Source organism: Colletotrichum karsti, assembly GCF_011947395.1.
Source record: "Colletotrichum karsti strain CkLH20 chromosome Unknown Scaffold6, whole genome shotgun sequence".
In the NCBI taxonomy this organism is placed as follows: Eukaryota; Fungi; Ascomycota; class Sordariomycetes; order Glomerellales; family Glomerellaceae; genus Colletotrichum; species Colletotrichum karsti.
This window is the reverse complement of record NW_024065906.1, coordinates 956,516-983,545: the sequence shown is the minus strand read 5'-3', so window position 1 is coordinate 983,545 and position 27,030 is coordinate 956,516. Positions and strand designations below refer to the sequence as shown.

General features: G+C 55.2%; 8 protein-coding genes across 8 annotated transcripts; 5 read left to right on the top strand and 3 right to left on the bottom strand.

The window, feature by feature from the left end:
- Positions 1 to 450: 450 nt before the first annotated feature.
- CkaCkLH20_02724 (uncharacterized protein) lies at positions 451 to 2,479 on the top strand (the record flags this gene model as incomplete). The annotated part of the gene is made up of 4 exons (XM_038885443.1): positions 451 to 594; positions 789 to 1,068; positions 1,136 to 1,920; positions 1,979 to 2,479. 4 exons carry the CDS (start codon positions 451 to 453, stop codon positions 2,477 to 2,479), a joined length of 1,710 nt encoding a protein of 569 aa, XP_038749374.1.
- Positions 2,480 to 3,285: 806 nt separating this feature from the next.
- Positions 3,286 to 5,054, top strand: CkaCkLH20_02723 (methylmalonate-semialdehyde dehydrogenase; the record flags this gene model as incomplete). The annotated part of the gene is made up of 2 exons (XM_038885442.1): positions 3,286 to 3,949; positions 4,000 to 5,054. The coding sequence occupies 2 exons, from the start codon at positions 3,286 to 3,288 to the stop codon at positions 5,052 to 5,054; spliced, it is 1,719 nt and encodes a 572-aa protein (XP_038749373.1).
- A 748-nt stretch (positions 5,055 to 5,802) lies between these two features.
- On the top strand, positions 5,803 to 7,344 carry CkaCkLH20_02722 (uncharacterized protein; the record flags this gene model as incomplete). Its single annotated transcript, XM_038885441.1, has 1 exon — positions 5,803 to 7,344. One exon carries the CDS (start codon positions 5,803 to 5,805, stop codon positions 7,342 to 7,344), a length of 1,542 nt encoding a protein of 513 aa, XP_038749372.1.
- Positions 7,345 to 8,054: 710 nt separating this feature from the next.
- On the bottom strand, positions 8,055 to 10,181 carry CkaCkLH20_02721 (FAD binding domain-containing protein; the record flags this gene model as incomplete). The annotated part of the gene is made up of 4 exons (XM_038885440.1): positions 8,055 to 8,383; positions 8,435 to 9,469; positions 9,519 to 9,898; positions 9,952 to 10,181. The coding sequence occupies 4 exons, from the start codon at positions 10,179 to 10,181 to the stop codon at positions 8,055 to 8,057; spliced, it is 1,974 nt and encodes a 657-aa protein (XP_038749371.1).
- A 2,981-nt stretch (positions 10,182 to 13,162) lies between these two features.
- On the bottom strand, positions 13,163 to 14,804 carry CkaCkLH20_02720 (WSC domain-containing protein; the record flags this gene model as incomplete). Its single annotated transcript, XM_038885439.1, has 2 exons — positions 13,163 to 14,610; positions 14,663 to 14,804. The coding sequence occupies 2 exons, from the start codon at positions 14,802 to 14,804 to the stop codon at positions 13,163 to 13,165; spliced, it is 1,590 nt and encodes a 529-aa protein (XP_038749370.1).
- A 1,425-nt stretch (positions 14,805 to 16,229) lies between these two features.
- CkaCkLH20_02719 (uncharacterized protein) lies at positions 16,230 to 17,998 on the top strand (the record flags this gene model as incomplete). The annotated part of the gene is made up of 2 exons (XM_038885438.1): positions 16,230 to 16,471; positions 17,539 to 17,998. The coding sequence occupies 2 exons, from the start codon at positions 16,230 to 16,232 to the stop codon at positions 17,996 to 17,998; spliced, it is 702 nt and encodes a 233-aa protein (XP_038749369.1).
- Positions 17,999 to 18,031: 33 nt separating this feature from the next.
- Positions 18,032 to 18,494, top strand: CkaCkLH20_02718 (uncharacterized protein; the record flags this gene model as incomplete). The annotated part of the gene is made up of 2 exons (XM_038885437.1): positions 18,032 to 18,132; positions 18,239 to 18,494. 2 exons carry the CDS (start codon positions 18,032 to 18,034, stop codon positions 18,492 to 18,494), a joined length of 357 nt encoding a protein of 118 aa, XP_038749368.1.
- Positions 18,495 to 20,016: 1,522 nt separating this feature from the next.
- Positions 20,017 to 21,808, bottom strand: CkaCkLH20_02717 (hard surface induced protein; the record flags this gene model as incomplete). Its single annotated transcript, XM_038885436.1, has 2 exons — positions 20,017 to 21,428; positions 21,655 to 21,808. 2 exons carry the CDS (start codon positions 21,806 to 21,808, stop codon positions 20,017 to 20,019), a joined length of 1,566 nt encoding a protein of 521 aa, XP_038749367.1.
- Positions 21,809 to 27,030: the final 5,222 nt, after the last annotated feature.

Genomic DNA, 27,030 nt, shown 5'->3' with positions numbered 1-27,030 from the left:
CCAATTTTCTTTCAGTTCGTTGCTTTACCACCCGAGAGGTGATAGCTCCCTACCTGGCCTTTTCTGGGTGCAGCTGCTTGCCGTGTGTGTGGTGGTACCTTACCTCACCTCTAAGGTGCAGCCAAAAAAAAAGGACACGTTGAGCAGAACCCGCCCACGCGCTTGTACCTCCTCCAGCGCTCCTGCCTCACGGACTGATAAATCCATCTCCCTTCCTCGCCCCATTCCTTCTTCCGAAACTTATTTTCCTCTCCTTGGGAAATTCCTCACAAGACAATTCCTCCTCCTCCATCACCTGCGCGCTGGGAGCAATCGTCTTTGTCATTCAATTGGCAATTCTTCCCTCTCTACCTGCCTAAGCTACCAAGCTTGAGGTCATCTTCTCATCTCTCTCACTCTCACCTGGTCTACCCGATTTCTTGCAGTCTGCAAGTTTGACATTCGCCCAACATGAAGATTACCGCTGCTGTTGCCGCGGCCCTGCTGGCTGGCAGCGCCTACGCCGACGATGCCCAGAAGGTTTTGAGCGACGACAAGTCCTCTACTGCCGCTGAGTCTGCTTCCACCATCGCTCCTACTATGCCCACCTTCACTGTAAGCTCTCCTCCTACTCAAGTCCTTTCTTTGTTGCGAGATTGGGCCCCCTCATTGACTGTGCTGGCTTCTGGCCTGGACGCACGAGCTCAATGCACGCGGAAACACCTGGCATGCCTGGGGAAGCTTCTCCGCACCTGACTCTTTACTCTTTTTATCGCACGTGGCAGCTTGCTGACAATGGTTTCTTACAGCCTACGACTCTCAAGGCCCCTTTCCTTGAGCAGTTCACCGACGACTGGGAGTCCAGATGGTCCCCTTCCCACGCCAAGAAGGACAGCAAGGACGAAGAGGAATGGGCCTACGTTGGCGAGTGGGCTGTCGAGGAGCCCAAGATCTACAAGGGCATGGAGGGCGACAAGGGTCTTGTTGTCAAGAACCCCGCTGCTCACCACGCCATCTCGGCCAAGTTCCCCAAGAAGATTGACAACAAGGGCAAGACTCTTGTTGTCCAGTACGAGGTCAAGCTCCAGAGTAAGTTTCCTGGCTTCGCCGCCGCCTCAATTGGCGTTGCAATAGGATGCTAACAATCTCCTTCCAGATGGACTTGAGTGCGGTGGTGCTTACCTGAAGCTCCTCCGGGAGAACAAGGCTCTTCACTCCGAGGAGTTCTCCAACGCCACTCCCTACGTGATCATGTTCGGTCCCGACAAGTGCGGCCACACCAACAAGGTTCACTTCATCTTCAACCACAAGAACCCCAAGACCGGCGAGTACGAGGAGAAGCACCTCACCTCTCCCCCCACCGCTCGCATCGTCAAGACCACCGAGCTCTACACCCTCATCGTCCACCCCAACAACACCTACATTATCCAGCAGAACGGCGAGCAGGTCAAGACCGGCTCCCTCCTCGAGGACTTCTCCCCCGCTGTCAACCCCGCCAAGGAGATTGACGACCCCAAGGACACCAAGCCCGAGGACTGGGTTGACGAGGCCCGTATCGCCGACCCCGAGGCCAAGAAGCCCGAGGACTGGGATGAGGACGCCCCCTTCGAGATTGTCGACGAGGAGGCTACCAAGCCCGAGGACTGGCTCGAGGAGGAGCCCCTCACTATTCCCGACCCTGAGGCTCAGAAGCCCGAGGACTGGGATGACGAGGAGGATGGTGACTGGGTCGCCCCTACTGTCCCCAACCCCAAGTGCTCTGAGGCCTCTGGCTGTGGTCCCTGGAAGAAGCCCATGAAGAAGAACCCCGACTACAAGGGCAAGTGGACCGCTCCCTACATCGACAACCCCGCCTACAAGGGCGTCTGGGCTCCCCGCAAGATCAAGAACCCCGACTACTACGAGGACAAGACCCCGGCCAACTTCGAGCCCATGGGAGCTGTAAGTTTCACTCAACACGATTTGACTGAATACCACATGCTAACAATACTTTCAATAGATCGGCTTCGAGATCTGGACCATGCAGAATGACATTCTCTTCGACAACATCTACATCGGTCACTCTGTTGAGGACGCCGCCAAGCTTGCCGAGGAGTCCTTCAAGGAGAAGCACCCTCTTGAGCAGCTCGCCGAGCTTGCTGACAAGCCCAAGGAGGCCGAGAAGCCCAAGTCCCCCAACGACTTGAAGTTCCTCGACGACCCCGTCCACTTCATCAAGGAGAAGGTCGACCTCTTCATCACCATCGCTCAGAAGGACCCCATCCAGGCCATCAAGTTCGTCCCTGAGGTCGCTGGCGGTATCGGCGCTCTCCTCGTCACCCTCCTTGCCGTCGTTGTCGGTCTTGCCAGCTCTGGCGGCGCTCCCCCCGCCGCTAAGAAGGCTGCCTCTGACGCTGCCGACAAGGCCAAGGACGCCAAGGACAAGGCCACCAAGGCTGTCGCTTCCGGCGCTGACACCGTCAAGGAGGCTACCAAGCGCAACACCAGGAGCTCTTCGTAGATTGGAGCCGTTGGAGATGAAGATGTGAATTAGCTCGCTTTCTCTTTATATGCTCGGCGGAAAACAGGCCAAGGGATTTGTCTGAAGCAAAACACCCGGCTACAATCAGGAACGAAGAGGAAAACGGATCTGGCTTTTTTCAGTTAACCTCCCTCACTATATGTCTGTTTTTGGTCATCGAGGGACCGGAGAAGCATGGCGTAGGTGTATACTAGGCAAGCAAATCAAAAAAAGGATTGACCAATATTTTTGATGTTGACTCGTTCTGTTGACTCATTCTGTGATGCAACAATGCCGCGGCGAGACTGGATCATCATATATAGCATCGCTGCCTCAAGTCGGTATCACGTCGGAGGCCCACCCGTCCTTCTCCGCTTAACTACGGGCCAGCTGATAGGTAAACCGAATCGCGCCGTTTACGCCCTTTACGCCTAATATTTTCCCGCTGCACTGCGCCCACCTGACGCCCGTGGCTTCTTGCACGGATCCCCTCGGTATAAGGCGGCATTGGGGCCGGCTTCGGCAGGGGGAGCTTGGGGAACTCGGCAGGGATTTGGTGGTAGCGTTATCTTACCCCACCCCAACCTTTCCCCACACTCTTGGAGCTCGCCGTGTTCCCTTGGACCTTATAAGGGACTACGATGTCGCTCGACTCCGGCTCCCGCTTGCGTGGCTGATCATTGGTTCTTAGTGTACGGACGAACAGACTGCATAGTGTAGCACCATCTGTTTCTAGTTTGTCGATTGTGTCTTCAAAGGCCTCCCTTCTTTCACCCTCCCTCTTCATCCCCCCTCTCCTCTTCACAATGCGTCGAGCCATTTCTCGAAGCATCACAACCGGCGCCAGCCGCACCTCTGGAGCTTCTCTCGCCCGCTCTTCTCTCCTCTCGTCAGCAGTCATGTCTTCTTCCTCCAGAATGCCCGCCGTCGCGGCGAGGAGGATACACGCCACCGCGCAGCACCTCAATGCCGCCCTCGCCTCGACGGCCGAGTCCTACCCCAAGACTCACGAGAAGATCGCGAAGCCCGAAGATACCCCCTACTTCCTGGACAACCAGTTCGTCAGCTCCAGCGCGACCGACTTCATCGACCTCCATGACCCGGCCACCAACAACCTCGTCACCCGCGTGCCGCAGATGACCACCGAGGAGCTCCAGTCCGCGGTTGCGTCCGCCGAGAAGGCCTTCCCCAAGTGGCGCGCCATGAGCGTGCTCGCTCGCCAGCAGATCATGTTCAAGTTTGTTGCCCTGATCCGCGAGAACTGGGACCGTCTGGCCGCCAGCATCACCCTCGAGCAGGGCAAGACGTTCGCCGACGCCAGGGGCGATGTCCTTCGCGGCCTGCAGGTCGCCGAGGCCGCCTGTGGTGCTCCTGAGCTCCTCAAGGGCGAGGTGTTGGAGGTCGCCAAGGATATGGAGACGAGAAGCTACCGCGAGCCACTGGGCGTCGTGGCTGCCATCTGCCCCTTCAGTGAGTCCCCGAGGTGTCAGTCGTTGATGAGAGTGAAGCTGACTGTTTAGACTTCCCCGCCATGATTCCCCTCTGGTGTATCCCCATCGCTACCGTCACCGGCAACACCCTCATTCTGAAGCCCTCCGAGCGCGACCCCGGTGCCGCAATGATTCTTGCCGAGCTAGTCCAGAAGGCCGGCTTCCCTGAGGGCGTGGTCAACGTTGTTCACGGCGCTCACAAGACGGTCGACTTCATCCTTGAGGATCCCGCCATTAAGGCCGTCAGCTTCGTCGGCGGAAACAAGGCCGGCGAGTACATCTTCAACAAGGGCTCCGCCCACGGCAAGCGCGTGCAAGCCAACTTGGGCGCCAAGAACCACGCCGCTGTCCTGCCCGACTGCAACAAGAACCACTTTCTCAACAGCGTCGTCGGCGCTGCCTTCGGTGCCGCCGGCCAACGATGCATGGCCTTGAGCACTCTCGTCATGGTTGGCGAGACCAAGGAGTGGCTTCCCGAGCTGGCCGAGATGGCCAAGAAGCTCAAGGTTGACGGTGGCTTCGAGGAGGGTGCCGACCTCGGCCCCGTCATCTCCCCGCAGAGCAAGGAGCGCATCGAGAGCCTGATCAAGAGCGCCGAGGAGGAGGGTGCTACTATCCTGCTCGACGGCCGCGGCTACAAGCCCGCCAAGTACCCCAATGGCAACTGGGTCGCCCCTACGATCATCTCTAACGTCACTCCCGACATGAAGTGCTACCGCGAGGAGATCTTCGGACCCGTTCTCGTCTGCCTCAACGTCGACACCCTCCAGGATGCCATCGAGCTCATCAACAAGAACGAGTACGGCAACGGCACCGCCATCTTCACCCGCTCTGGTGCCACCGGCGAGACCTTCCGCCGCAATATCGAGGCCGGCCAGATCGGCATTAACGTGCCCATCCCCGTCCCCCTGCCCATGTTCTCCTTCACCGGTAACAAGAAGTCCATTGCCGGCGGCGGCGCCAACACCTTCTACGGCAAGCCCGGCATCAACTTCTACACTCAGCAGAAGACCGTCACTGCCCTGTGGCAGAGCGCCGACGCCGTTGCGCAAAAGGCCGATGTGTCCATGCCCACCCAGTCGTAGGCGTTATCTCGTGGGGTCTGATAACCGGCCCGGTCCCGCTCAGGTAGATGGTTTGCCGGCCTGCGGGACCGGACCCGCTCTATGTGGGACGTTGGTCGGATAGGAAGCCGACAACGGCTGAGGCGACGATAATGTTAGGCAAGTGAAGCCGGTGATGTTGGGCGGTCTCATGGCTGGACCGAAAACGGAAGGTCAGGACGGTAAAATGGAAGATGCATAAGCAATCTGCGCGCATGATATATGAGTTGAAGATTTATTGAGATTTTTGCAGAGTAGCCAAAATGAAGCTTTTTTTTTCAATGAATATTTGACTGTCTGCAGAATGGGTGAATGTCTTTTTAGATGGTGGATGAACTCAATTGAGGAGCAGATTTGAGGCCACTCGACTCAACCCACTTCGGGCTGCCAACAGCTGTCTTAGTAATAGCCTCCCTCCATATCCCATATTCGCATAGGTATGTAGGTGGTAGACCTGCCGTCTCAAGCGGTGCGGGCATGCCAATTAACCTCGTGCATGACTTCATCGACGACGACCTCCACCTCGATTCTAAGTCAATGTTGAAAATGAAACTCACTCGAATGGGCCGCCCCCTCAATTGAGCCTTCTCTTTGACCAGATGAGAACAGAGCCAGGGCTTCAAGCGTAAGTGCGAATCGGATCAAGACTCAGACTCGACTTGCGCCCAATCTCGTCGAGACGTCCGACTTACACCAATCGACGCACGACGAGAGGCCTTCAAGAAGCAACATGTTCCAACTAACAGACCTGCCCGACACTCTCTTTCTAGACATCATATCCCATCTCAGCCCCCGTGAAATCATCCTCCACCGCCTCGTCTCCCGTGCATCCCACGCAGCGCTCACCAGGACCGACTTCTCCCGGACGCTCCTCCACATCTTCTTTCCCAGGTCGCTCGAATGTCGCGAGCTCAAGTCTCAAATAGCAGCCGAGAACCAAAAGCAGTCGTCGTCCGGGGCCTGCAACGGGTCACCCGAGGCGGACTGGCCGTCCATCTTCGCCTCCGTGTCCCGCCGCTACCACAACCTCTCTGCCGGATCATATCACATCCTCGAAACGATCCCGATACTGAAAGACGCGAAACTCATGTACCCGTTCACGCCCTGGAACCGCCACCTCCAGCGCGACGAGATGTCGATGCCCCTACAACTCCCGGATCGGAGTTGGACCTACGACGACGGAATCTTGGTCTACCCTCGCCCGTCTTCCAACCCCGTACCCTCCATCTTCAAAGCTCTGGACCTCTTCTCAGGCTTGGAAACGACAATCCCCTTCGCCTGCACCTTCAAAATTGTCCGCCGCCTCCGCCTCTGCCACTCCGTCCTCATCATCGAATGGGCGGAGGCGGAGGGCTCACACCCCCTGAACGACCTCGACATAGCCCACCGGCACTTCGCGACCGCCTTCACAGTTCACAGGACCTCCTCCCCGCTCATCTCAACCTCATCGTCGCCGCCCGAGGTGACATTTCGCTCGGAGTGGAAGATCCACTACCTAGGCCTCCCCCTGACCCCCTCCGACCGCCTCGTCTCAACCCACAACGCAACGCACTACGCCCTCTACGCGCACCAGCCGACCCGGTCCCCCTGGGGCGAGGACACGCCCCTCGAGCGCCTCGTCGTCTGGTCCCTCGGGCGCCCCTCGAGCTACAGACCCAGCCTCGACCCCTCCTCGTCCCGGAAGCCCGACCCGGACCCGGGACCCGCCGTCATCCTGCGCCTGACGAACGGGGACCTGGACCACTGGCACGTCCGACAACGGGACACGCCGCGCCTGATGAGTATCGCCCTCGACGCGGGGCACGTCTTTCTGCAGGAGGAGGACCACTTGTGGACCGGCGGGCCGCAGTCCTCCGAGACGCCCCCGGCGCGGCACAGCGTGCGGAGCACCGGGATCCCGCTGTCCCGGTGCGGGCCGCGGTGGGTCGACGAGTGCGGTGCCGAAGGCGACGCCGAGCGCTCCTTCTGTCCCGCGCGGGGCGCTTCCGATGCCTCGCCCGGCAGGGCGCCTTGTTGGCGGCACGAGGAGTTCCCCTATCTCACCGTGGCGCAGGTCGTCGACGCGGCGGCCGGGACGAGAGTGTGCGGGAGGCGGTGTTTCGCGATGGAGACGGTCAGCGCGAGCGGGGCGGGCGGCGGGGACGGCCGAGGCGAGGTGCAGTTCCCGGACGACATGTGGAGGGCCGTCATGTCGGGGGCGGCGCTGGCGGGCGATGAACGATGGGTAATCGGGGAGGACGGTGCGGGGGACGTGAGCGTGGTTCGATTCTGATAGGGCTGGCGTGAGAAGGTCGTCCGATGAGGAAACGGGTAGATGGTTTTGGGCAGATGCTTCGCCGCAAAGAGGATAGCAGGCTGCGGGCACCGGTTCCTTCGGGGGAAGGATGCGAAATGTGCCTGCTAAGGCGGCACCTTGAGAGGACGAGTCCCCTTCAGGCCGAGCGGCAAGGTTCATGTGGTGCTTCCTTGACCTGTCATGGTGGATTTATGGGGAAGCCGGGGGATGACAGCTCACTGCGGAACCCAAGCCATGGTGCCATGTTCTCACGATAATGGCCTCAGTCGGGCGTGGCTCACGGAGAGCTGACGAAAGATCTGCAATGAAGATTCCATCTATTGACATGTGTCTGCCTGCTATGGTAATCCAACCTCAAAAAGAACCTTGAGCGGTGATAAAAAAAAATGACAAAGTAGGAAAACCAAGCCTGCTTTGCAGCATGTTGCTTACTATTCCATCTCCCCTGAGCTCCTGAAAATGCCGAGATAACAACCGCACCGCCGCCGCACTCCCCAACACCTGCTGGACAAGTTGGAAGAGAGAGAAAGTGATGATTTCATGCCTGCGTTTCTTTTTCTAGGTGCTTGATTTCTTTCCAAGCACCTTGATTATGTGTGTCGTGATGTGATGTGAGATGTGTATGATACAGAAACGCTCAAATGGTCGCCCCTGGGAACAGACTAGATATTAAAGGTCTGACATGTCTAAGTAGCCATGGGGGTCGCGGTCGGGGTGGGAGATGAGCCGTTGGGCAGCTGGAGGAAGCCGTCGTAGTACGCATCCAGCCAGCGGGCAGCCTCCTCGCCGGCGTCATCCATGCTCGAGTCCCACCTACCGACGGAGCCAACATAGCCGTCGGGTCGTACGTTCACGATGGAGACCTCACCGGGGCCGAGACTGCCGAGCCACTTGTTGGTGCAGAGCTGGCCGCGTGTGTCCTGCTCTGGGATGTCGTCCAGATAGAACGTCCATCGGCTGTCCTGCAGGAGAGCCGGCAGGTCTGAAATCTCCACATCGGTCTTCGGCATGGTCGCTGTGACTTTGTTAGTGGGGCTGCGGGCTCCTGTCTCGGTTTCAAACTTACTAATCAAGGCAAATGTGAAGAGATGGCTGACGGCCGTGTACCGCTCAGGTCGGTAGTAGATATCTTCAGGAGAGGGTAGTCTAGGTTGCGCGGCATAGGAAGCGCTGGCAGAAGCAGAGAGCTTGCTGATGAACGAGTTGGCCGATGCAATTGACTGGCAGAAGGTCTCCAAGAAGGGGCTTGACGCCTGGATATCCCACATCAAGAGGTAGATGCGGAATTGGCCAAGCATGGGAATGTCAAGCTGGATATCAACGGGGTTAGAGTCGATATACCGGGTCACCTTGGCCGGGGGAAGCAAGCAACCCGGCCTGGCGTCTCCCATGACAAGACCCTGGGGGTCGGGCCTATTAAGGAGGCTCTCGGCGTACTCGGCACCGATACCAGAGATGAAACGGACGTTCGTCTTGAAGTTCTCTGCCAGTGCAACGGCATCACCACCAGCAATCTGGTTGGCATGCTCGTAGTCAAAGTTAACGAGGTCCACAGCGATTTTTCTTCGCTCTTCCTCGTAGCTCTCAAGCAGCGCTTGCTTGGCCAGTCCGCGGATGGACAGGTTGAGCTTCCAAGCCAAGTTCCAAGAGTCGTGCATAGAGGTGTTCATACCCTGAGCAGACTTTGGGGAGTGCGTGTGACTGGCGTCTCCAGCAAGGAATGCTCTGACGTGGTTATCGCAGAACCGGCTGGCCACTCTCTGACCAATCTGGTAGCGACCAAACCACTCAATGTACTTCCAGTCGACCTCGAACGGAGCCATAATCTTCTTCGCACGAGCCATGACAAACTCCTGGCCAAGCTCTCGCTTGTCCGCCTTTGGGTTTGCCTTCAACTCGATGTAGAAGCGAGTCATGTTCCTCTCCCTGGGAATGATCAGAATAGAGCCATACTCCTGCGAGTAGACTAGCGTCTTGGACCAGATATCCGGGAAGTCGGTGATCAGCTCGCCGTCGAGAACACCCCAGATGGCGGGCTGGGACAAACCAATTGCCCGCGCATCCGGGATGCTCTTGCGGACCTTCGAGTGTGCTCCGTCACCTATGCCTTATTAGTCGACTGCGCACACCGCAATTGCTTAAAGACTCACATCCGACCAAGTACTGCGTCAAGATCGTCCTCCGATCTTGAGTGACGTTCGTACGGCAGTTGATCTGGAGGGGTCCAGCCTTGTTTTCCGGCACGCTGTAGGACTCGAACGCCGTGTTTCTTCGCACCTCAACTCCACGCTTCTTCAGGTCATCGATAAAGAGACCCTCGACCATGCCCTGGTGCACCAAGAGAATGTAGGGATCCAAGACGTCAATAACGGGAGGGTAGTGAACCTCGCGGCCGAGTCTGTGGAGAGGCTCGTCGGCGGTGCTTCGCCAGAAGGAAATATCGTAAACGCGAACGCCTCGTAGCAGCAAAGGGTCAGCCAGGCGCATTTGGCGGAAGGTCTCGATCGTCTTGGGCTGGAGTCCGTCTGCTCTGCAAGGGTGTTAGCGGGCTGGCGGCATGCGCGAGGACGCTGGGCGTTCTACCTTCCAACAGGCGTCTGATCGGCTCTGTCGTCAATTACCTCGACTTTGATACCGAAACGACTGAGGTTGGCAGCCAACATGAGACCTGCAGGACCAGCACCAACAATGCACACCTGGGACTCTATGGGAGGCTCGGGCAAGCTTCTCAGAAGAGTAAGGGTGTCTACGGTGGCGTCCAAGGCGTTAAGACGGCCGGCGGCGGTGCCAGCGTTGCCGTTTTGGTCGTCCATTGAGCCGTCCGAGTTGAGTATACCGGGAGCCATAATTCGTACAGTGATATCACAGTCTCAACACCTCAGTAGGCAGGCGGGGTCGGCCGTTCGTACGTAGCGAGTGTTGTCGAAAGGGGCCTGGTTTACTGGAGGGCTAACTATGCAAGGACGACCCAATGGAATGGTGTTTGGTGCTCTTCGGGATTGTTCAGACAGGCCGCGCTCGCACGGCAGAGGTCGGAGGCTGGAGGGAACGTGGGGTCTCGTTGTGCTATGCGCGGTTGAAGTAGGCAGGATACACCACACTGGCGCAAACACACAGCACACACACTAAGCGGGCGTGGAGCTCGAGCTCGAGGCGAGGACGGAAACAGAGGTACGGCTCCAGCCGTTGAGTGGTGCAGTGGTGTTCTCGTCCGAGGTTTGTGTGCGACAAGAAAAATGTTGGGTCCGGAGGTGGTATTCGAGATATAACAGTATGGGATAGGGTCGCCGAATATGCAGCCAGACCAGGGCAGATCAGGACCGGGGACCAGAACAGTGGGTGCAGCAGAACCAGCAGTAAACCACACAGACGAAGCAGACCGAGGGACAAGGGCTTGGACGAACGGTGAAGGAGAGAAGAGGACAAGAAAAAAAACACAAAAAGGCACTCAGAAAAAAAAAGAGGGGGCGCAAGGAACCGGACAAGCTTGCGACTGCAGACAGATAGCTGGATGGTTCGACAGAATTGGAGATTGCCTCGCGGATGCTTCAAACGATTTTGGAAAATGGCATGACATGAGCTCTGAAGCGCGGCGGATGGAGTGAGAATGGGCTGATTTTGCGGATTATCTAAGTGTGGCAGGCATGCCTGTCCACACTTTAAACGGCTTTTGATTGGACGAGCCCCTCCGAACGGGATGCCAGTGTCCAACCCATCAGACGCTAATCCCGTTCGGGAATGCTTCAGAACGTGGCAGGTGCGTTCGACTTCGATGCTTTCCGCCTGCTGCCGCTATGTACCTTACTACGTACAAATGTCCACGGGTAGGTATTGTGTACACGGCGGGGTGGAAGCCACGACCGTTGATGAGGCCACTTTTAGCTTCGTTTTGAACAACACTCCGCGGTCATTCTAGTGGGAGAAACCACAGACATCAACATCGTCTTCTTTTTTCTCTTGAATGGACTCCCTGCGTCTGCTCGTCCCCTCTAACAATACCACCACCACCACCTCCGTCTTGGTTCCGCCTGGGTACCTTAGCCCTCAAGTGCTCAAGTGGGCCACGATTAAGTTCCTTCATTGAGAGGGGAAGACTACCTTCCTTACCTTACATTGATCCATCACAATGGACCCTCAACACCAACCTCACACGAACGACAGGCCACACTATGCCAACTTGGTGCAGCTACAGCGCGGTGGCATCTGTCATGTTCTCAAACGGCCGCCTGATCCCGACATTTTGCCCAGTTGAACCCCATAAGTTTCCTTCTACTTCGATCCCACCATCCACTCTTCTTGTCCTTCCTCGGGGCTAGGTCCGGCCGAGACGGAGGTTGGAAACGCACAAACGTGGAATCCCCCGATGCCGGGCAAGACAATGGACCGCATCGTATGCAAACGCACATCTTTTACTGCGTATGGGAACCTCCTGGTCCAACAACGTCGCAACACAGCATCTGACATGTCACTGTCAACGTCCCCTGGCGGGGCAACATCGCAGTTTCTTTTTTCAACCTCTGACACCGGCTTTCCGCAACTTCCAGAGCCCCTTCCATCCTTCCACTTCCAACCTTCCAACACCTTCGGCATCCCCCTCCCACACCGCTGCTGCATACCTATCCAACTCTGACTATCACTCCAATCCTATCACATCACCCTCACCTATCATAAGAGAAGTCAGCCCGATATACCATTCTTCGCGTGAGTTATGCGGCACAGCAAGCAAAATCGCACGACAAGATGTGCTGCTGAACCTATGAGATCTTGTTTTCGGATTGCCGTAACCTGTGCCTCATCCTGGCGGATTTACCCTCGCCTTGCCGTCGGCCAGTCTGTCTTGGCATGATTTCCTCGTGCGCTTATGCAGAAAACGCAACACCATGGATGCTCTCCAGATTTCCGATCTGACCCCACCCCAAGGCCACGACCGAGGATACCGCCAACCTGGTCGTCCCCAGGCTCGGTTCTGAAAGGTATTAGTCAGAAGCCACTTGTTCTTTGTTTCGCTACTTCTCTTACACTAGATGCCGAGGGGTTCGTGACGAGATTAGCTGCGTATCCTTCCAAGTTTCTTCTTGATCAACGTGGGGCCTCGCGCCAGAAGCCCTGCTTCTGAACCGCAGTTCGTCGATGCTTCCTCCCAAGTCGCAGATTGAGAAGATGCTGGCCACAAAGCACTGGGGCCAAACAAAAACCGGCTCGCCTATGAATGCAGCTATCCCGAGGCCGCGGCTCGCTTGATGAGATGGTGCAGCCGTAAGCTACGTCCCCGGCGGTTGCTGGGTCGTTCAGGAGAACGGCAACTTTTGCCGTCCTTCTGATTGAGCACCTCATGGTTGAACGAGATGATCGACGGCGTCAAGATGGGCCTTGAAACGTGGATGGGCCTGTTGCCATATGCTAGGGCAGACTAAAAACTTGGAATATGCGGAATCCCGGCCTTAACCAACGCGAATCCTGCTTTTTGTCTGGACATTGGAGTCGCGCAGGTATAGGACATTCACAAATGGTTCGATCCTGAGCGCAAGGGGCGTCGTTCTGAAAAGACTCAATCGCCCTGTGTAAGGCGACCAGAGACAGTGGACCACTAACAAGAGCGAGTCGCCTAGCCGACTTCCTCTTGACTAAATAGAAGGCAGCTGAGCCTGCCTGGGAAGAACACATATGACCGAATGACACATGTCTGCCGTATCAGTTGAGTTCACGGCAAAAATCTCGGCCACGTGCGTCAGGGTTGTTCAGTGTCTCAAAAGACTCATGTTTATCATCTTCTCGTAAAGTTACACCGGCATAATCATGTCCGCGGACATGCCTGCGTCTTCAAGAACTCAACCTTGACCTCTTCCGCGCCACCAAGCACAAGATCGAAGCTCGTACTCCATCCACTCGTCGCGAGCTGCGTCTGCGCCGCGAAAACAACATACTCTCCCCTCTCATCGCCCGTCGCCGCAAGATCAACAGTCTCAACCTCGAGCTTACGCACAATGACCCCCTGCCGCCGCACAAGATGCACAACATCCATGGCGACCGGATCCGAAGACCGGTCCTTGCGCACGGCAGCCGTGACGGTGAAGGTGCGCTCGTTGTTCACACTGGTCCGGTTCACGCAGGACTCCGACTCCAAGTACAGCAGGGCGTCGTTCACAGGATACCCGCTGCCGCCATTCTCGTAAACCGTCGTTGCGTTATTTGAGGGTGTCGTGAGGTGGATGTTGAACTTGCTGACGCCGCGCGCAGCGTCCACGGGGGTTGAGAATTGATACCAGACGAAGGTCTCTCCGTGAAGACCTGTAGATGTGCCTCCATCGTCCAGTGCTGTAGATACCACAGTGCTGCCGCTACCATCCCGGTCGGAATAAACCAAACTGACGACCAGGTCGTCGGTGCTGCGGCCGGTGCCCTCGGTTGTCTGGACGCGCACCCAGCCGCTGAGCGCAATGTTTCCGTCGTCGCTCAGCGCCATGCTGATGTACGGCTTGATGTCGACCGGCTCAATGGGATCCGTGAGTGTCACACTCGACGGCACGGTATCAATCATACGCGTGAAGACATCAGCGCAAGCTGCTCTAAACCCGCTGCCTCCCAGCTCCGTGATGGTCTTGTTCCCATCCGACGCAAAGATCCGCTTATCCGAGTTGATTGTCGCGTTGCTGTTGACCACGAGGGGATTCGTCGTCGTCCCGTCGAGGTACTCCGTCGCGATCTTGTTGTCGAATGCGTCAAACGTGCCGTCGAAATGCGTAACCGTGTCAGGGGTGCGCTCCATGTTCACGATGTCCGGATTGTTCACGCTATGCACGCCCCCGAGAGTATGGCCGCACGCAACCAACTCAATCATCTCCGTCTGGCTGAACCCTGCCCCCGCGAACCTGCTCATCGTCGTGTTCAGGGGCGTATGCGGCTCCGGCACGCCCGCGGGGCCGGCCTCCTGCGCGTCGATACGACCCGCGCGGAACGGCATCTTTACCCCGCCACAGCCGGCGTTGGCTACGACGACGCTCATCGCCAGCAGGTCGGAGGCGGACGCGCGGGCGGAGTAGAGGTTGGCAAAGAAGCTGAACGTGTTGTTGAAGGCGACGCCGCCGTTCTCGGAGCGGTGCACCTCGAACCAGATGGAGCCGTCCAGGCCGCCCTGGCCCGCAGCCGCGTCGGTTGTGGCGACGTCGTGGAAGGCCGTCCGTATCCATTCCGCGGCAAACTGGCGGCCATTGATGTTACCTCCAAAGGAGCAGGGCGTCACGCCTGGTTCTCACAATTAGAGATGGCAGTTCGTGATGGATCTGACAAGACTTACCGTCGACGAAACCTCGGCTGCGGTAGCCCGTCTGAAGGGAGAGAATGTCCTCGATCTCGTCATACTGAGAGGGCCAGACGTATGCGGCACCCGCGATGTATGCCCACGCAACGGCGCTTGCGGCGATGATTCTACCTTTCATGGCGACTGTGGCAGATCGAGGATGATCCCGCCAGAGAGAAGAAGATTAGAGCGAACGAGGGGAGGGAGGGTAGTAGTAGCATTCTGCCAGATAGACGCGCGACGGCACCAACCGCACTTTTAATAAGTTTTAATACGCATCATCGCATTGGATCCTTTTCGAGTCGGCGGGTTGCTTTATTGACTCCATAGCGGGGATTTTTTCTTTGCAGCAATGAGGAAAAGCCCCAGGTCGCCAAGCAAGCAGCATCGGGTCCCTGGCCCAATGCAGCAGCTCAGGCCGCTGTCGTGGATCGTGACGGCGGCTCAGAGGCGGTCGATGCAGTTTGCAATCTCAGTTGCGTCTTCTTTCCTGCATTGGCCCCTGAAGTCCCTGCAGGAGAGAGAAAAGCACGAGTTTGCTGGCTTGTGATCTCGGCCGAGTGAGTCCTGTCGCTACTGGTCTCCGATGATGGAGGTTGTCTGGGCAAGGTTCAGTATGGTTGAGGAACTGTCAATGACGACAAAACCTAGGTAGGGGAGGATCCCGCACGGAAGGGCCGCAACGGGTAATTATCAGATGGAAAAAGTTATCTGATGGAGCAGGGGTTGATATTGACATCTCCGCCAGATGGGTCGGAGCCGCGAGTCGAGCTGCTGGCGCCCCATAATAACCGCCCCTGGGCCTTCAAGACGTTCCGCGATTTATTCCTCCATCACACATTACACCCATACATGCTTGCTTTCGACAATCCAGCCCACGCACGAGCTTTCGGCGCTCACTACCTGAAAAACACTCGAGATCAAGTTGATAGACTCTTCAAGGGTAAATGAGGAAAAGCTGAAGATGAGGGCGATGATCGCCGGATCCCTGGTTCAACAGCACCCAGAGCAGATGAACGGGAACTGGCACTCTAGGACGCGGAGAATACTCGCGTGGACACTTTGGAAATCGTTTTACAGAGGATGACTAAAGTTGACCAGGACGAAGAGAAGAATCGGAAAACCGTCCTGAAAACTTTTGGTGCCAATCTTAGTGGAATGAAGACTGCGGCGTAAGGCGCAACAACGCAAGACTGGCAAACCAAGATGCAAGAACAGGAAGCACGCGAGCCTGCAACAGCAACTCAGCACACGAGCCGGCTGGGAAGTCATACAGAGTCAGAACACGGAACTCAAAGCTCAGCTAGATGTAGCGGCGGCAGCAACGGTCGAGTCTGCGGGCGCAGAGAGCGAGAAGAACCGTCTGGACACGAGCTGCATCGAGACCCAGATGACCGTCAAAAACGTATTGCGACAATCAATGCCCAGTCTCTTGCCACCACAACCATGATCGACGAGTTTCGGGACTCGCCGAGGGAGATCCTGTGAGGTAGGGGGGAGGTGGAACTGGCCAGAAATATCCAACCTGGGTGGAATGCGATGGTTGTCGACGCCCCTCAAGACCTTGAACATTCTCGACCGATACAAGTCGTACTCTGACGCCGCCGGCATCATGAAGGAGGCTGTCTTAACCGACGAGAATCACGAGAATCTACTGAAGTTCGCCGCCGACGTGGAGCCCGACAAGGTCTACTGTATCTTCCAGGTGGCCGACTTCTCGTACACAGACACCAACGAAGTAATCGGGAGGAGCCAGCCCTACAGCCTCTGTCCGGCTGAGGGCAGCAAGTGCCATAGTGACCAATTGTGCGTCGGGGATGGCGTGAATTTCATGGTCCTCCGACTTCCACCGAAGTAGCAAAAGGAGAAGTGAGTGACAACTATCTCGTGAGGGCAGTGCTTTGACGATATCAACAACTTCGACACCAGAAACCGTCACATACGACCATACCCATTGGAGAACTCGGGATCCCGTCCGCTCTCCCTTAGATAAGCCAATGAGGGCAGGCTCATCTAGAAGAGCAGGATCCCTGCTGACTCAGCATGCAAAACGGTGGCCCAGCTGCGCCCCGCCCTTACGCTGCCATACCGTCCTCCATTTGTAACTACTTCTATCCGCCCATCCACCCCAATAAAATTGGCCTTCTCTTACGCCCCCACCATCTTCCTTCCTAGCTTGCCTTACTGTCACCTCTGGTGTTGCCTGCCCCCTATGTAGGCTATCAGAATGGACACATGAGCCTCTCGTATTATTATTCTGCTGTGTACATAAGATGATTACACGGACCCCGTTGTCACACCCTTGTGACTTTTTGCAGGTGTGGGCCACAGGTGGTGAATTGAGCTCCCTGGGTGGGGCCTCCCTCCTCCACAACGTTCCATCAACCCACCTTCACCACAACTTTCTCTCCCTATAAACCTCACCCATTCAATGTTCAGGCTTTGAACATCTAGCGATCTGGACGACAAAGACACCTGTTATCCGCGAGTGCACCAATTCAAATGAACATTGGCCATTAGCTGATAAAGCCGTGCCCCCCCAAAACCGACTTCAATCGTGCATCCAACCCAATCATGGTGCCAAACCAAGTTAATGATGAAGGCGACACCTTCCACAACGCTCTTGCCTTTGCATACCGTCTTGCGCTTGGCCAATTCACCACAGCGGATCAAGAAAATCCTTCTTTCCACTTGTCGCCAGAATCATATGAAGCTCTCCTTCACCACTTGCAGAGCGAACCGTCGCCTTGCCTTGACGTTGGTGGCGAACTTGGACTCGGACTCAATCGAAACAGACTCGACACTCGGACTCGCGCTGCCATTTCCTTCTTGGATTCCGACTGTGATCAAGCCGCTCGCCATTCCTTCCGCAGCAACCTCGACAAGCTCCGAATCGAATACGATGCCGAAGATGGCCTTTTGACCTTCAAGATGCCCGAAACACGCGTCCATACCGACTTTGCTGCATCAATCTGTCACAGGATTACCGTTGCGGCCGAGCCTCTCATCGAGGACTTCCGATCCAGGGGCACCCCCGATATCGAGTTGAAGGGCAAGTCGAAATCGCGATCCAAGAAGGTTCCTGACATTGCCTGGGGTCGCTCCCCCCTTGAGACGAATCCTCCCATTGTCGCCGAGGTTGCCTACTCCCACCCCAATGGATCCAAGGACCTCGAAATCCTTAAGAAGATCTGCCAGGGATATCTAGAGGGCACGCGCGGTCGTCGCAAAATCCGGACTGTCCTCGGTTTCAAGATCTACTACCCTACCAACCCAACCAGCAATTTCGAGGCTATCCTGGAACATCTCGACGAGTGCTTCGCTGGCGTCTAGGTGACGCAGCCAGACGGCTCTGCGAAGATTTTAATGGACTGGAAACCGTTTAGCGCCGATGCGAGCTTGTCGCTCTACGTATCCGACATGGTCAGGGATGCGTCGGACATTCCTCACGGACAGGTTCGCCAGTGGTGAGAAAATTCCCGTCCCCCATCTTTCTAACTCAGCCGCCCTGGCCAGAGGTCGGCTGTGATTACCAATCTTCCCAGTGGAGCTGTGCTAACGAGCTCTTTCCAGTTTCGACTCCCATGAACACTCCCACGACGATCTCGCGAACATCCACATTCCATTTAGCGAGCTTCGAGACATGCTTAGAGTCGCCGTCGCCATCGCCATCCAGGACCGCGATATCCCGCACGACAGCGATGAGTCGGAGGAGGAGACAGAGATGGCAGACGGAGACATCCAGCACCGCAATATTCCGCACGATAACCAAGAGTCGGACGAGGAGACAGAGATGGCAGACGGAGATAGTGCCCGCGTGCGGATGTGACACTCAGAAGTTTGCTCGAAAACACGAGGGGGCGTATCTTGGGGAAATAGAGCAACATCGCAAGGACGGGGTGGAACGGACGAGTCGGTCAAGATGGCGGATTACACGTATCGAAGAGATCTCGGCCCGAACAAAACAAAGGCTATCGGCGGAGGAGATTTGCGGTCTGGTGTGTATCTTTCCAGGTCTGGCATGTCTCACAGGCTGGCCTACCACGAGGTTGCTGGGAGGCAAATCACGCCATAAGCTAGATGCATGCTCCAAGAGGGGAATCTAACAAGTGCTTAATGCAATTATCTTCACGTTTCGGTGACTTGTCATGGCTAGACAACATGTGTCTGCGTAGAACCACTGCAACACGGGAAAAGTGATTCGGTTGACCGACCTCCGTCGTTCATCATGGACCGTTTCGTGTCAGAATACGCGTAGTTCCGCAGCGCACACGTTCCGTACGCCATATCCAGCCCGTTCAAACTGACAGCTTCCTGCGCATTTCTTTACCAAGTACACCGGAAGCAGGTTAGTAAGGCAACTGGATGAAGCCTGAGGGGCACATGTTGAGCGGGGTATCCAGGATTCCAACCTGGGAAGCGCTAAGGCATAAAGTTGATGTTGTCTGACGGCATGCGGAAATTCTATTCGCACGCCCTAGGGTACTTTAAGTTATAGAGCGTCTAACGGGCTAATAGCCAATTTATCATCCAAAACGGTATATCTTCGGCCACATAATGTTCCGCATTGTCCGTTTTTAGGAACGGTGCCCACTACTTTAGGTTGGCGAAGCCATTACGAAGTAAGCTGGTCCGGCTCCATCTAGACGATTCCAGTGAGGGCCGGATTAGTAGTTGGGTCGGTGACGACCAGCGAATACCTGGTGTTGTATGTTTTTGTCGATTTCTTTTTGTACCTCGCTGTTCTGTAGCGACACGGAGTGGCAGGGGGTTTCAGGAACAAGCCCGACAAAAAGGTAAATCTTTATGCATGACAATACTAGCAGGAGGAACGGGTAAAAGCAAAACATTTCTAAATTCCAGTCATCTATCCTAAGTAATACTATCCAGCCACCTTTACAAACCCCAACTATTACTAATAACCCTATGTGTGACAACGACACCCACCCGGGTAAAACCGACTGTCGTCGTCGATCCGGCCCCATGTGCGAGTCCGGTGCTAGAAATTCGCTGTCGAACGAAGCATCTAACTTTCCTGGTTTGCCACCTGCAGGGCGAGTGCGGCGAATGTGACGACCAGCCGCTCGGCGTCCGTCAGCTACGCTGCTTTCCACATCTTGTAGACGACCTTGTGCCTGAGCATTACGGAGTCCGGTTTGCTTGATAGCTGACAAGAGCATCGCAATTAGCATGTGTATGGAGATGAGGTTCCTTGAAGTCTCGTAAGGGTTGAGCTGGAAGGCCAGGTCGTTGAGACTTATTCATCTTCATTACTCGCCAACTCTATTGTGCTACCTACAGAGATTAAGTCGTTAAATTTAACGTGATATTAAGCCATCCATCACTTCCCCTCACGCTGCCTTCGAGACGAGCTTCTTCTCGAACCAAACTGAGAAAGATACCATCTTCGCGTCGACAAATCTCTGCGCGAAGTCCGCAACACAGATCACAACAGGGAAGAAACAAATGGTGGGCAGGAAGACGCCCCAACCATACTGAGCGTTCGTCCCAGAGCCTGTCAAGGGCATGAAGAAGGCGATGAGAGGCCACCCGTACAGCCAGAGCAACGAGCCGTGAACGAGGTATATAGCGTAAGAGATGCGTCCGAGATATTGTGTAAACCGATTTGTAAAGAGACGCTGTAGAATAGGGGTGCGGTCGACCGCGAAGACGAGGATGACGGCGCCGAGCGGTATCCAGAACTTATCCGCCTGGGGAAACTGGGATGGCGCCATGGCAGCGAGGGTTTTGTAGCCTGGGGTGATGGCTGCGTCATTGGTCAAATGAGGGCAGGATAACAGCCATAGAGCGCCGAAAAAGCTGACGATGCCAATGAACGCCTTAAGAACGGGGAATGCTGGCCCAGATGTCCTGAACACTGCGGACTGAAAGCGAGTGAAGCTATCACGACGCCATGGGAGGGATTGGCTGAGCCGAGTAAGTGTCGGCGAAGATGAGATTGCGTACTGGAATCGTGTGAAGCTATCGCGGCGCCATGGTTTCGACCAGAGGGGCAAATTCTCCATGTCCCCATCTTCGTACGAGGTCTCTTGTGATACCGACTGGAGGTGAAAATGAACGTCGGCGCAGAGTAGTCCAGCCAGAAAGAGGAAGAATTCCCACCGGGCGAGATAGAGGGCGTACCCAGCGATGAATACATGGAAAAATAGTCTGGCGCGGGAACTAAGCCTCGAGAAGGCGATATGGGCCATGAAGATCACCAGAGAGCAGTCGAATTCGATGGGAATGGTCCACAGAACTGGGTCGTAGATGTAGTTGTCTCCTCTGTGGAGGTTTCTGGACAAAGGATCCGCGAATCCGATGGTGCTCATAAGCCAGTGTCGGAGCTGGTCAGAAAGAGTCTCTCCCTTTGGCGGCCTCAGAGAGGGTGTGCCCGATGCAGTTTTTCCTTTATTCTCGAACCAGCCATTGTATACCATCAGAGCGATGAGGAACGTTGTGATGATTGGCGGGCCGAATATACGAATGAAGCGGCGAAAGGCAGCCGATGCTGCGGCAATGGCGAAATCAGCCTGACGCTTCTGGTGAAGGAGCTTCAGGGGCTTATAGCTGAGGGCGAAGCCAGAGATGACGAAGAAGACGCAGACTGCCCAATATCCGGACACAAACAGGCGGACGATCGGGAGTTGAACGAAGAGAGGCTGTGCGTCTGACCCATAGCCCTTGTGTATTCTCATTGAGAAAGTGAGCAAGGACCAGTGATGGCAGACGACGAGGAAGGCAGCCACGCCTCGAAGTCCATCTGTTCAAGTTAGTCATGTTCGTATTCAAAGGAGGGCAGATCTTACCGAGCCATGCTGTTTGGTGAAGGCGCCTTGGAGGCTCATTGAGTTTCGAAGGATGCCAAAAGCTCGGGATTATTGCCAAGATGATGGCTCTGGGATACCGGATCCATGGAGGGAGTCTTCGGGGAGGAATCGCAATGGGTTGATGCGTTTCATTGCTTAAAGGGTCTTCCTCCCCAAGACAGATCTCTTCCTCAACATCCAAGGGATCCTTCTCCTTCTCTGCATCTCTGTAGTCGAAAGTCTCGACGGGGACCTCGTCAACTGTAACCGGAACATGTCGTGGGCCATGCTCAGTTTGAGACTCCAACGTCCCAGGCTCGTAAGATGCCGTCATATTCGCAAGGTTTTCGTTGTGGAACCGGCGCGCTTGGGGAGATCTCGAACGAGTGAGAGTTGAACCCGGGGGCTGCGCAGGTTGTCTGAGGGTGGATGCCAGGGTGAGGGTGGCTCTACATATATCTTCTGAGGCTTGACTGATCGGTACTTCTAGGTGTCGATGAGGTAACTTTTGCCATCCTGTTCCCGCATACATTGTCAATGACATGCTGCCCTCCGGAAAAGACGGTCGACATCAGCCCTTTCATCGCTTCACGTGGAGCAAGTCTCCACCGCTGTCTGTTTTCGAAGAATTCACGCAATGGTGCAAGTCTAGATTCCTCTCAGGCAGATAATGATGATAGCCCACTTGAATCTGCTTGGCACTCAGGAGAGGAGATGAGTGGCGTTACTGTGAAGAGCAATGTGACGGCCTGACTGGCCGCAATCCGTCGTTGATATCTCATTCCTTACGAATCGGGATGGTTTGTATAACCAGAATCCGTCCACGATGAACATCGGCCCGAGCTTACAGACATCCGAGCCGGCCTTTCAGTAAACCTGCGGACGGTTGCGGTCGAGCATGTCACCGAACTTCGAGATCTCGCTTGTTCATGACCCTGTGCTTACGTCCGAACCCTTCCGCATTCTGCACGGTGTCTCACAAATCAGGATTTCAACGGCCGAGGTTGGCTGCGAGCGGCCTCCCGTTGTACAATGCTGGGGTTCGAGAGGAGCCGCAATGGGGTCCAGATCGCCGGTGTAACCGTGACTAGACCCATACCAGCACTTATCCAGAAGCGGCCGGAAATCAACATGACGATGTAGAGGCAGCCCCCATGTACTTCTAACTGCAGCTTGTGCAGGAAGCGGAACCATTCCTCGGAACATAGACTCCTCGAAACATGGACTCGTTCTCCTCGTGTTGTTAGATATCCAAAGCTAGACTGCCACCAGCATGGATATTCATGGAGCAACTTCTTGCCAAGTAGATAACATGACATGGTTTCTGCTGCCTTTACACGTAGTTTTACGGTGCGGCTGACTATTTCAGATAGCATGGTCGAACTGGAAAAAGAGTTATGAAGGGAGAGCGAGGAAGAAACAGGTAGAGGGGCATCCAAACTGAATAGAAATCCGTACGTGTACACGTTTTCATGGCATGTGCTGCGTTAGCGAGTCGTGTCTCACTCAGCACGATCGGGCGAAAAGACAAGCGGATTATGGCTGCCAACATTTTTAGTGATATTTTTTTTCGTGCTTTTCGACGAGACTGATTTGCAAGTTTAGGTTGACGGGTTATTATTATAATTTGTCCCTGGAATTTGCTGCAAGACTTTCACTATCGAAGCAAGGAGCAGAGCCAATCATTTTACAAGAAGCAGTATTCATCTCATCTCCAGATCTAACCTCAACACAACAGACGCGTTGGACAGATGCAAGGCTCAATAACCAGTAAAAAGTGAACAAAACGTAAAAAGGAAGCGGCCAGAAAGCCGCAAAAATCAAAATTGATAACTGTGAGATTCGAACTCACGCCTCTTGCGAGACCAGAATGCTATCCTCTGAGAGGACCAAGTTTACACTTGAGTCTGGCGCCTTAGACCGCTCGGCCAAGTTACCTTGTGTTACAAAATCTATCACAATTAGTAACTAGGTACCTCTGCCCCACCTACGCCTCTAATCGCTCGGCACACCTCGCTCGGCGTGAACCACTAACCGTGGAGATTCATGAGATGCGCAAATCTTTCTGCTAGATTTCTCGGGAACGTTTTCGTGGCTGTCTGGATAGCGCGGATCTCTGCACATGTTCATTCCCGCGCCGCTTTTCCCCAGTTGGCAATTCACCGATGTCTCAGATCGCGATCGATGGCTCTCCGAGGTCTTAGGCAAATGCGGTAGAGGCGTTTTTGAGCCCTCGATATGAAATTCAGATGTACCGAGCACCGTTTTCGGAACGGAAACGTCGGAATTATTGGTTGGTGATGCGATATCTCGTCATGATGTGTTGTGGGCGAGGAATACAACTACATCATACCCACCCACACTGGTCAAATCGGCATCCTGTTGTTATTCCTTGCTATCATCGTCGTGGCTACCATCGTCTTCCGTCATTGTCTTTGTGGTCCTCGTCTGACTATAATGTCTTCTCCGCACGTCTTGGATCCAGGTGCGTAGTATACACAAGATGAAAAAGCAGATTCTCTAGACCAGCCTCTCCAGAGTTGAAATCAACCGACATAAATATTCACATTCCAAACTCGATGTAACAATAACTTTAAATTAGTGACAGTTCTTTTACTCGTGTATGTTAGTCAATCTCCCTTCATTTTGACACAGACGACCAGTCGATTCCTTCCAGTCAAGCGGGTGACAAGAAAGAGGCACATCCTGACCCCGATCTTGCCCAGAATACCTGCCATAACCCGGATCGACGTCCCCGGGAGAAGTCGCTTTGCCGAGACTTTCGGCGCGTCAACTTGGGTGTGACGATTCTTCTGTTGCTCGCCTGCCAGTTTTACCATCTTCACATGTTCGTTCGATACCGTTACGCCAGGCAACCTGAAGTGAAGGCGGACTTTCATGTTCACCGCCTCCGCTGGCTACTTCAAGATGCAGTCCTACACCAGTTCTTCTGCTGCGTTGATGGGTTCCATTATCAGGCAGTCCGCGGCTCGTAAGTCGCGGAGCTTCGCTTTTGCTGTTCTTTACATATCCGGCCACTGACCAAATTTTTGTACTGAGCTATTGACTACTTTCCAACAAGGAAGTAAGTCCCCTTTGCTTACTGTTCAGCGCAAGCAATCCCCAATCCATATCCTGTTTCACACGCTCATCCAGCATTGGTTGAACTGGTGCTCGGCTCTGAAAGAGCTTTACGGCGGTTTACCATCGCGTATTCCACGGTTCTTTAACACAGTACTAGCACTTCAGCCCGTTCTATCTCTCAATGAATGCTCATTCAGTATATCGTCGAAGGTGGTGGCTCTTGTTTCTTACGCCACTCATATTCCAAGATGCAGTTCTGGGGCGATAATGCTGCAATAATGTCTTCCGATATCCGACATCTACAGACGGTCCACATCGTCGTTAAACAAGCACATCACCACCATACTAACAGCAGCCTTTACACCAGATTCTTCTATAAGCCACTACGTTCTCGCCACGCACCTAGCCCTAGCGGTACAAGCTTCTTGATATCAACGGGATATATCTCACCTTGGAACCAACCCTCAACCACTAGGCCTACCTCGGTCTTCTCCATCAAGTACAGACGCTATAATATCGCATAGTCAGGACAATCGAAAGGAAAACTTGGCATGCCTATCAGCACGGACGCTCGTGGACAACAGTAGACGGTATCGACTGCGCTCGAAGCTTGTTCTGACAAGTAAACAAACTTCTGGCCCTGGGCGCGTTTCGTCTTTCGACCGGTATATCACAGCAATTCATAAGCCCAGACCATCGGAGAACGCGTTGTCTACGGCCTCACATCTCATAACGCAAGATTCTATCACGAGCCTACCGACGCCAGCTGAAGTACTAGACGACGCAGCCGTATAAACGCACAGTGCAAGGCCATGTAGCCATGGACTGCGGCCATCGACATGTTCCTGAGATCACGGGAGACTTTCACACGCTAAACAGCGAAAACCCTCGACCAACATCGGCGGCATCCTGAAACCAAGTGGCTTCTAGGAGGTATCACACAACGCATCTTGCAGCTCAAGTTGATTTCGGGACACCAACGGCTTGCCTTCCGGCGCCACAACCAACCCAAAACGAGGATTACCTTTTCAAAGAACAGAGTTCGCCCCAGAGCTAGTTGAAATGGAACAGATCTGAACAACATCGGCGCGATCCAAACCTAGGCGTTGTCTTCCGGCGTCAATCACGGAAAAAGAAATGGTTTCCTTCGGCAGGGTCTCAATCGCCGCGAGTCATCCTCCAACCACCCGACTAAAAATGCGCCGCGCCGGCTTAGAGCGGAGAAGAGTCTTCGACCACATAACATGAGAAACTCTCCGGAGGTCCAATCCGCTCTTCCGGCCGCCAACGCTTTGCCGGTAGTCAAATTGGCTAGAGCATACCAGGGACAAGTGGCACTCTCGCTCGCAACATACACCGCCAGCAGCAGCTAGCTGGACGACGCCGGTCTCCCGGGGAAGCGCGCTCGCGCATCCTTCGCAACTCGGAGGCCATATTGCGGGTGATTCCAGCCGCGGCATTACAAATTCCAGACTCAGCCGGCCACGCCCGCCCGCGCCCACAAAGCCCACAACGGACGAGACCAGAGAAGCGGGGAGGCGAAGTCGTCGTCGAAGCAAACTCGTCGACAATGGCGTGGCGTCGAGCACGTGCCCTTCGCGACCAAGCCGGATAGATTGACAGCAACGTCAACTCCAGTAATTCTTCCCGCGAACAGACGAGCAGCGGGCGATCCGCCGTCTGGGCCCTTTCGAGGATCCCCTGGCTTGTCAACGTCGTGACAGTGCCATCCGGCGTTGTGACACGGACGCTCTGTCGAGTCAAGCCAGGCGGCGGCGACAGCGACTCTGCGCGGATCCCCGAGCGCGCCCGCCTGACAAGTCTGCAACCCCTCTTTGTAGATTGACTCTTGATTGACTTTTGGGAGGTCAAAGCAGCTGCAAGACATTCTTAGCGAGAAAAGCAACGATGGGCAGACGAAAACTCTGTCATGGACGAACCCGTATTCAGGCGCAACGGCCGCAAAAGGAAGTGGTCGGGCAGCTGTGGGACGCCGCCGTGCCGGACGGAGGGTGGTGGTGTGTGTCCCCCTCTCGGCGACCGAAGCCCGGAGAAGCAAAGGTCGCTGCACGTGAGAATACCGTTCGGACGTGGTGTGATGCCCCAATGACCCTCATGGCGGGACTTCTCCCATACGCCAAGGGCTCTTCTTAGGTTGATCAACTAATAATCCAGCAGCGAGACCGTCATGGGCAGTGGCTAACCGGCAGAAAGGCAGACCGCACTGTTGAACCTGGTGATCGACGGGAGCAGTCGGTGAACGCGTCGGCAGTCGAATTTCGATATTCAGAGGCTAGAACCTGTGCTAGGATAGGTTTAACCGACGGTGTTGTTTTGTGTTCCGGGGTTGATAGCGTGTAACACAAGGCTAATCCGCATGAACACGCCCCGTCGAGGGTGACAGAGCCCCATCTGGATCTTCAATTAGAGGCCGAAGATCGCAATTTCGACCCAGGAATATGCCATCAGAGG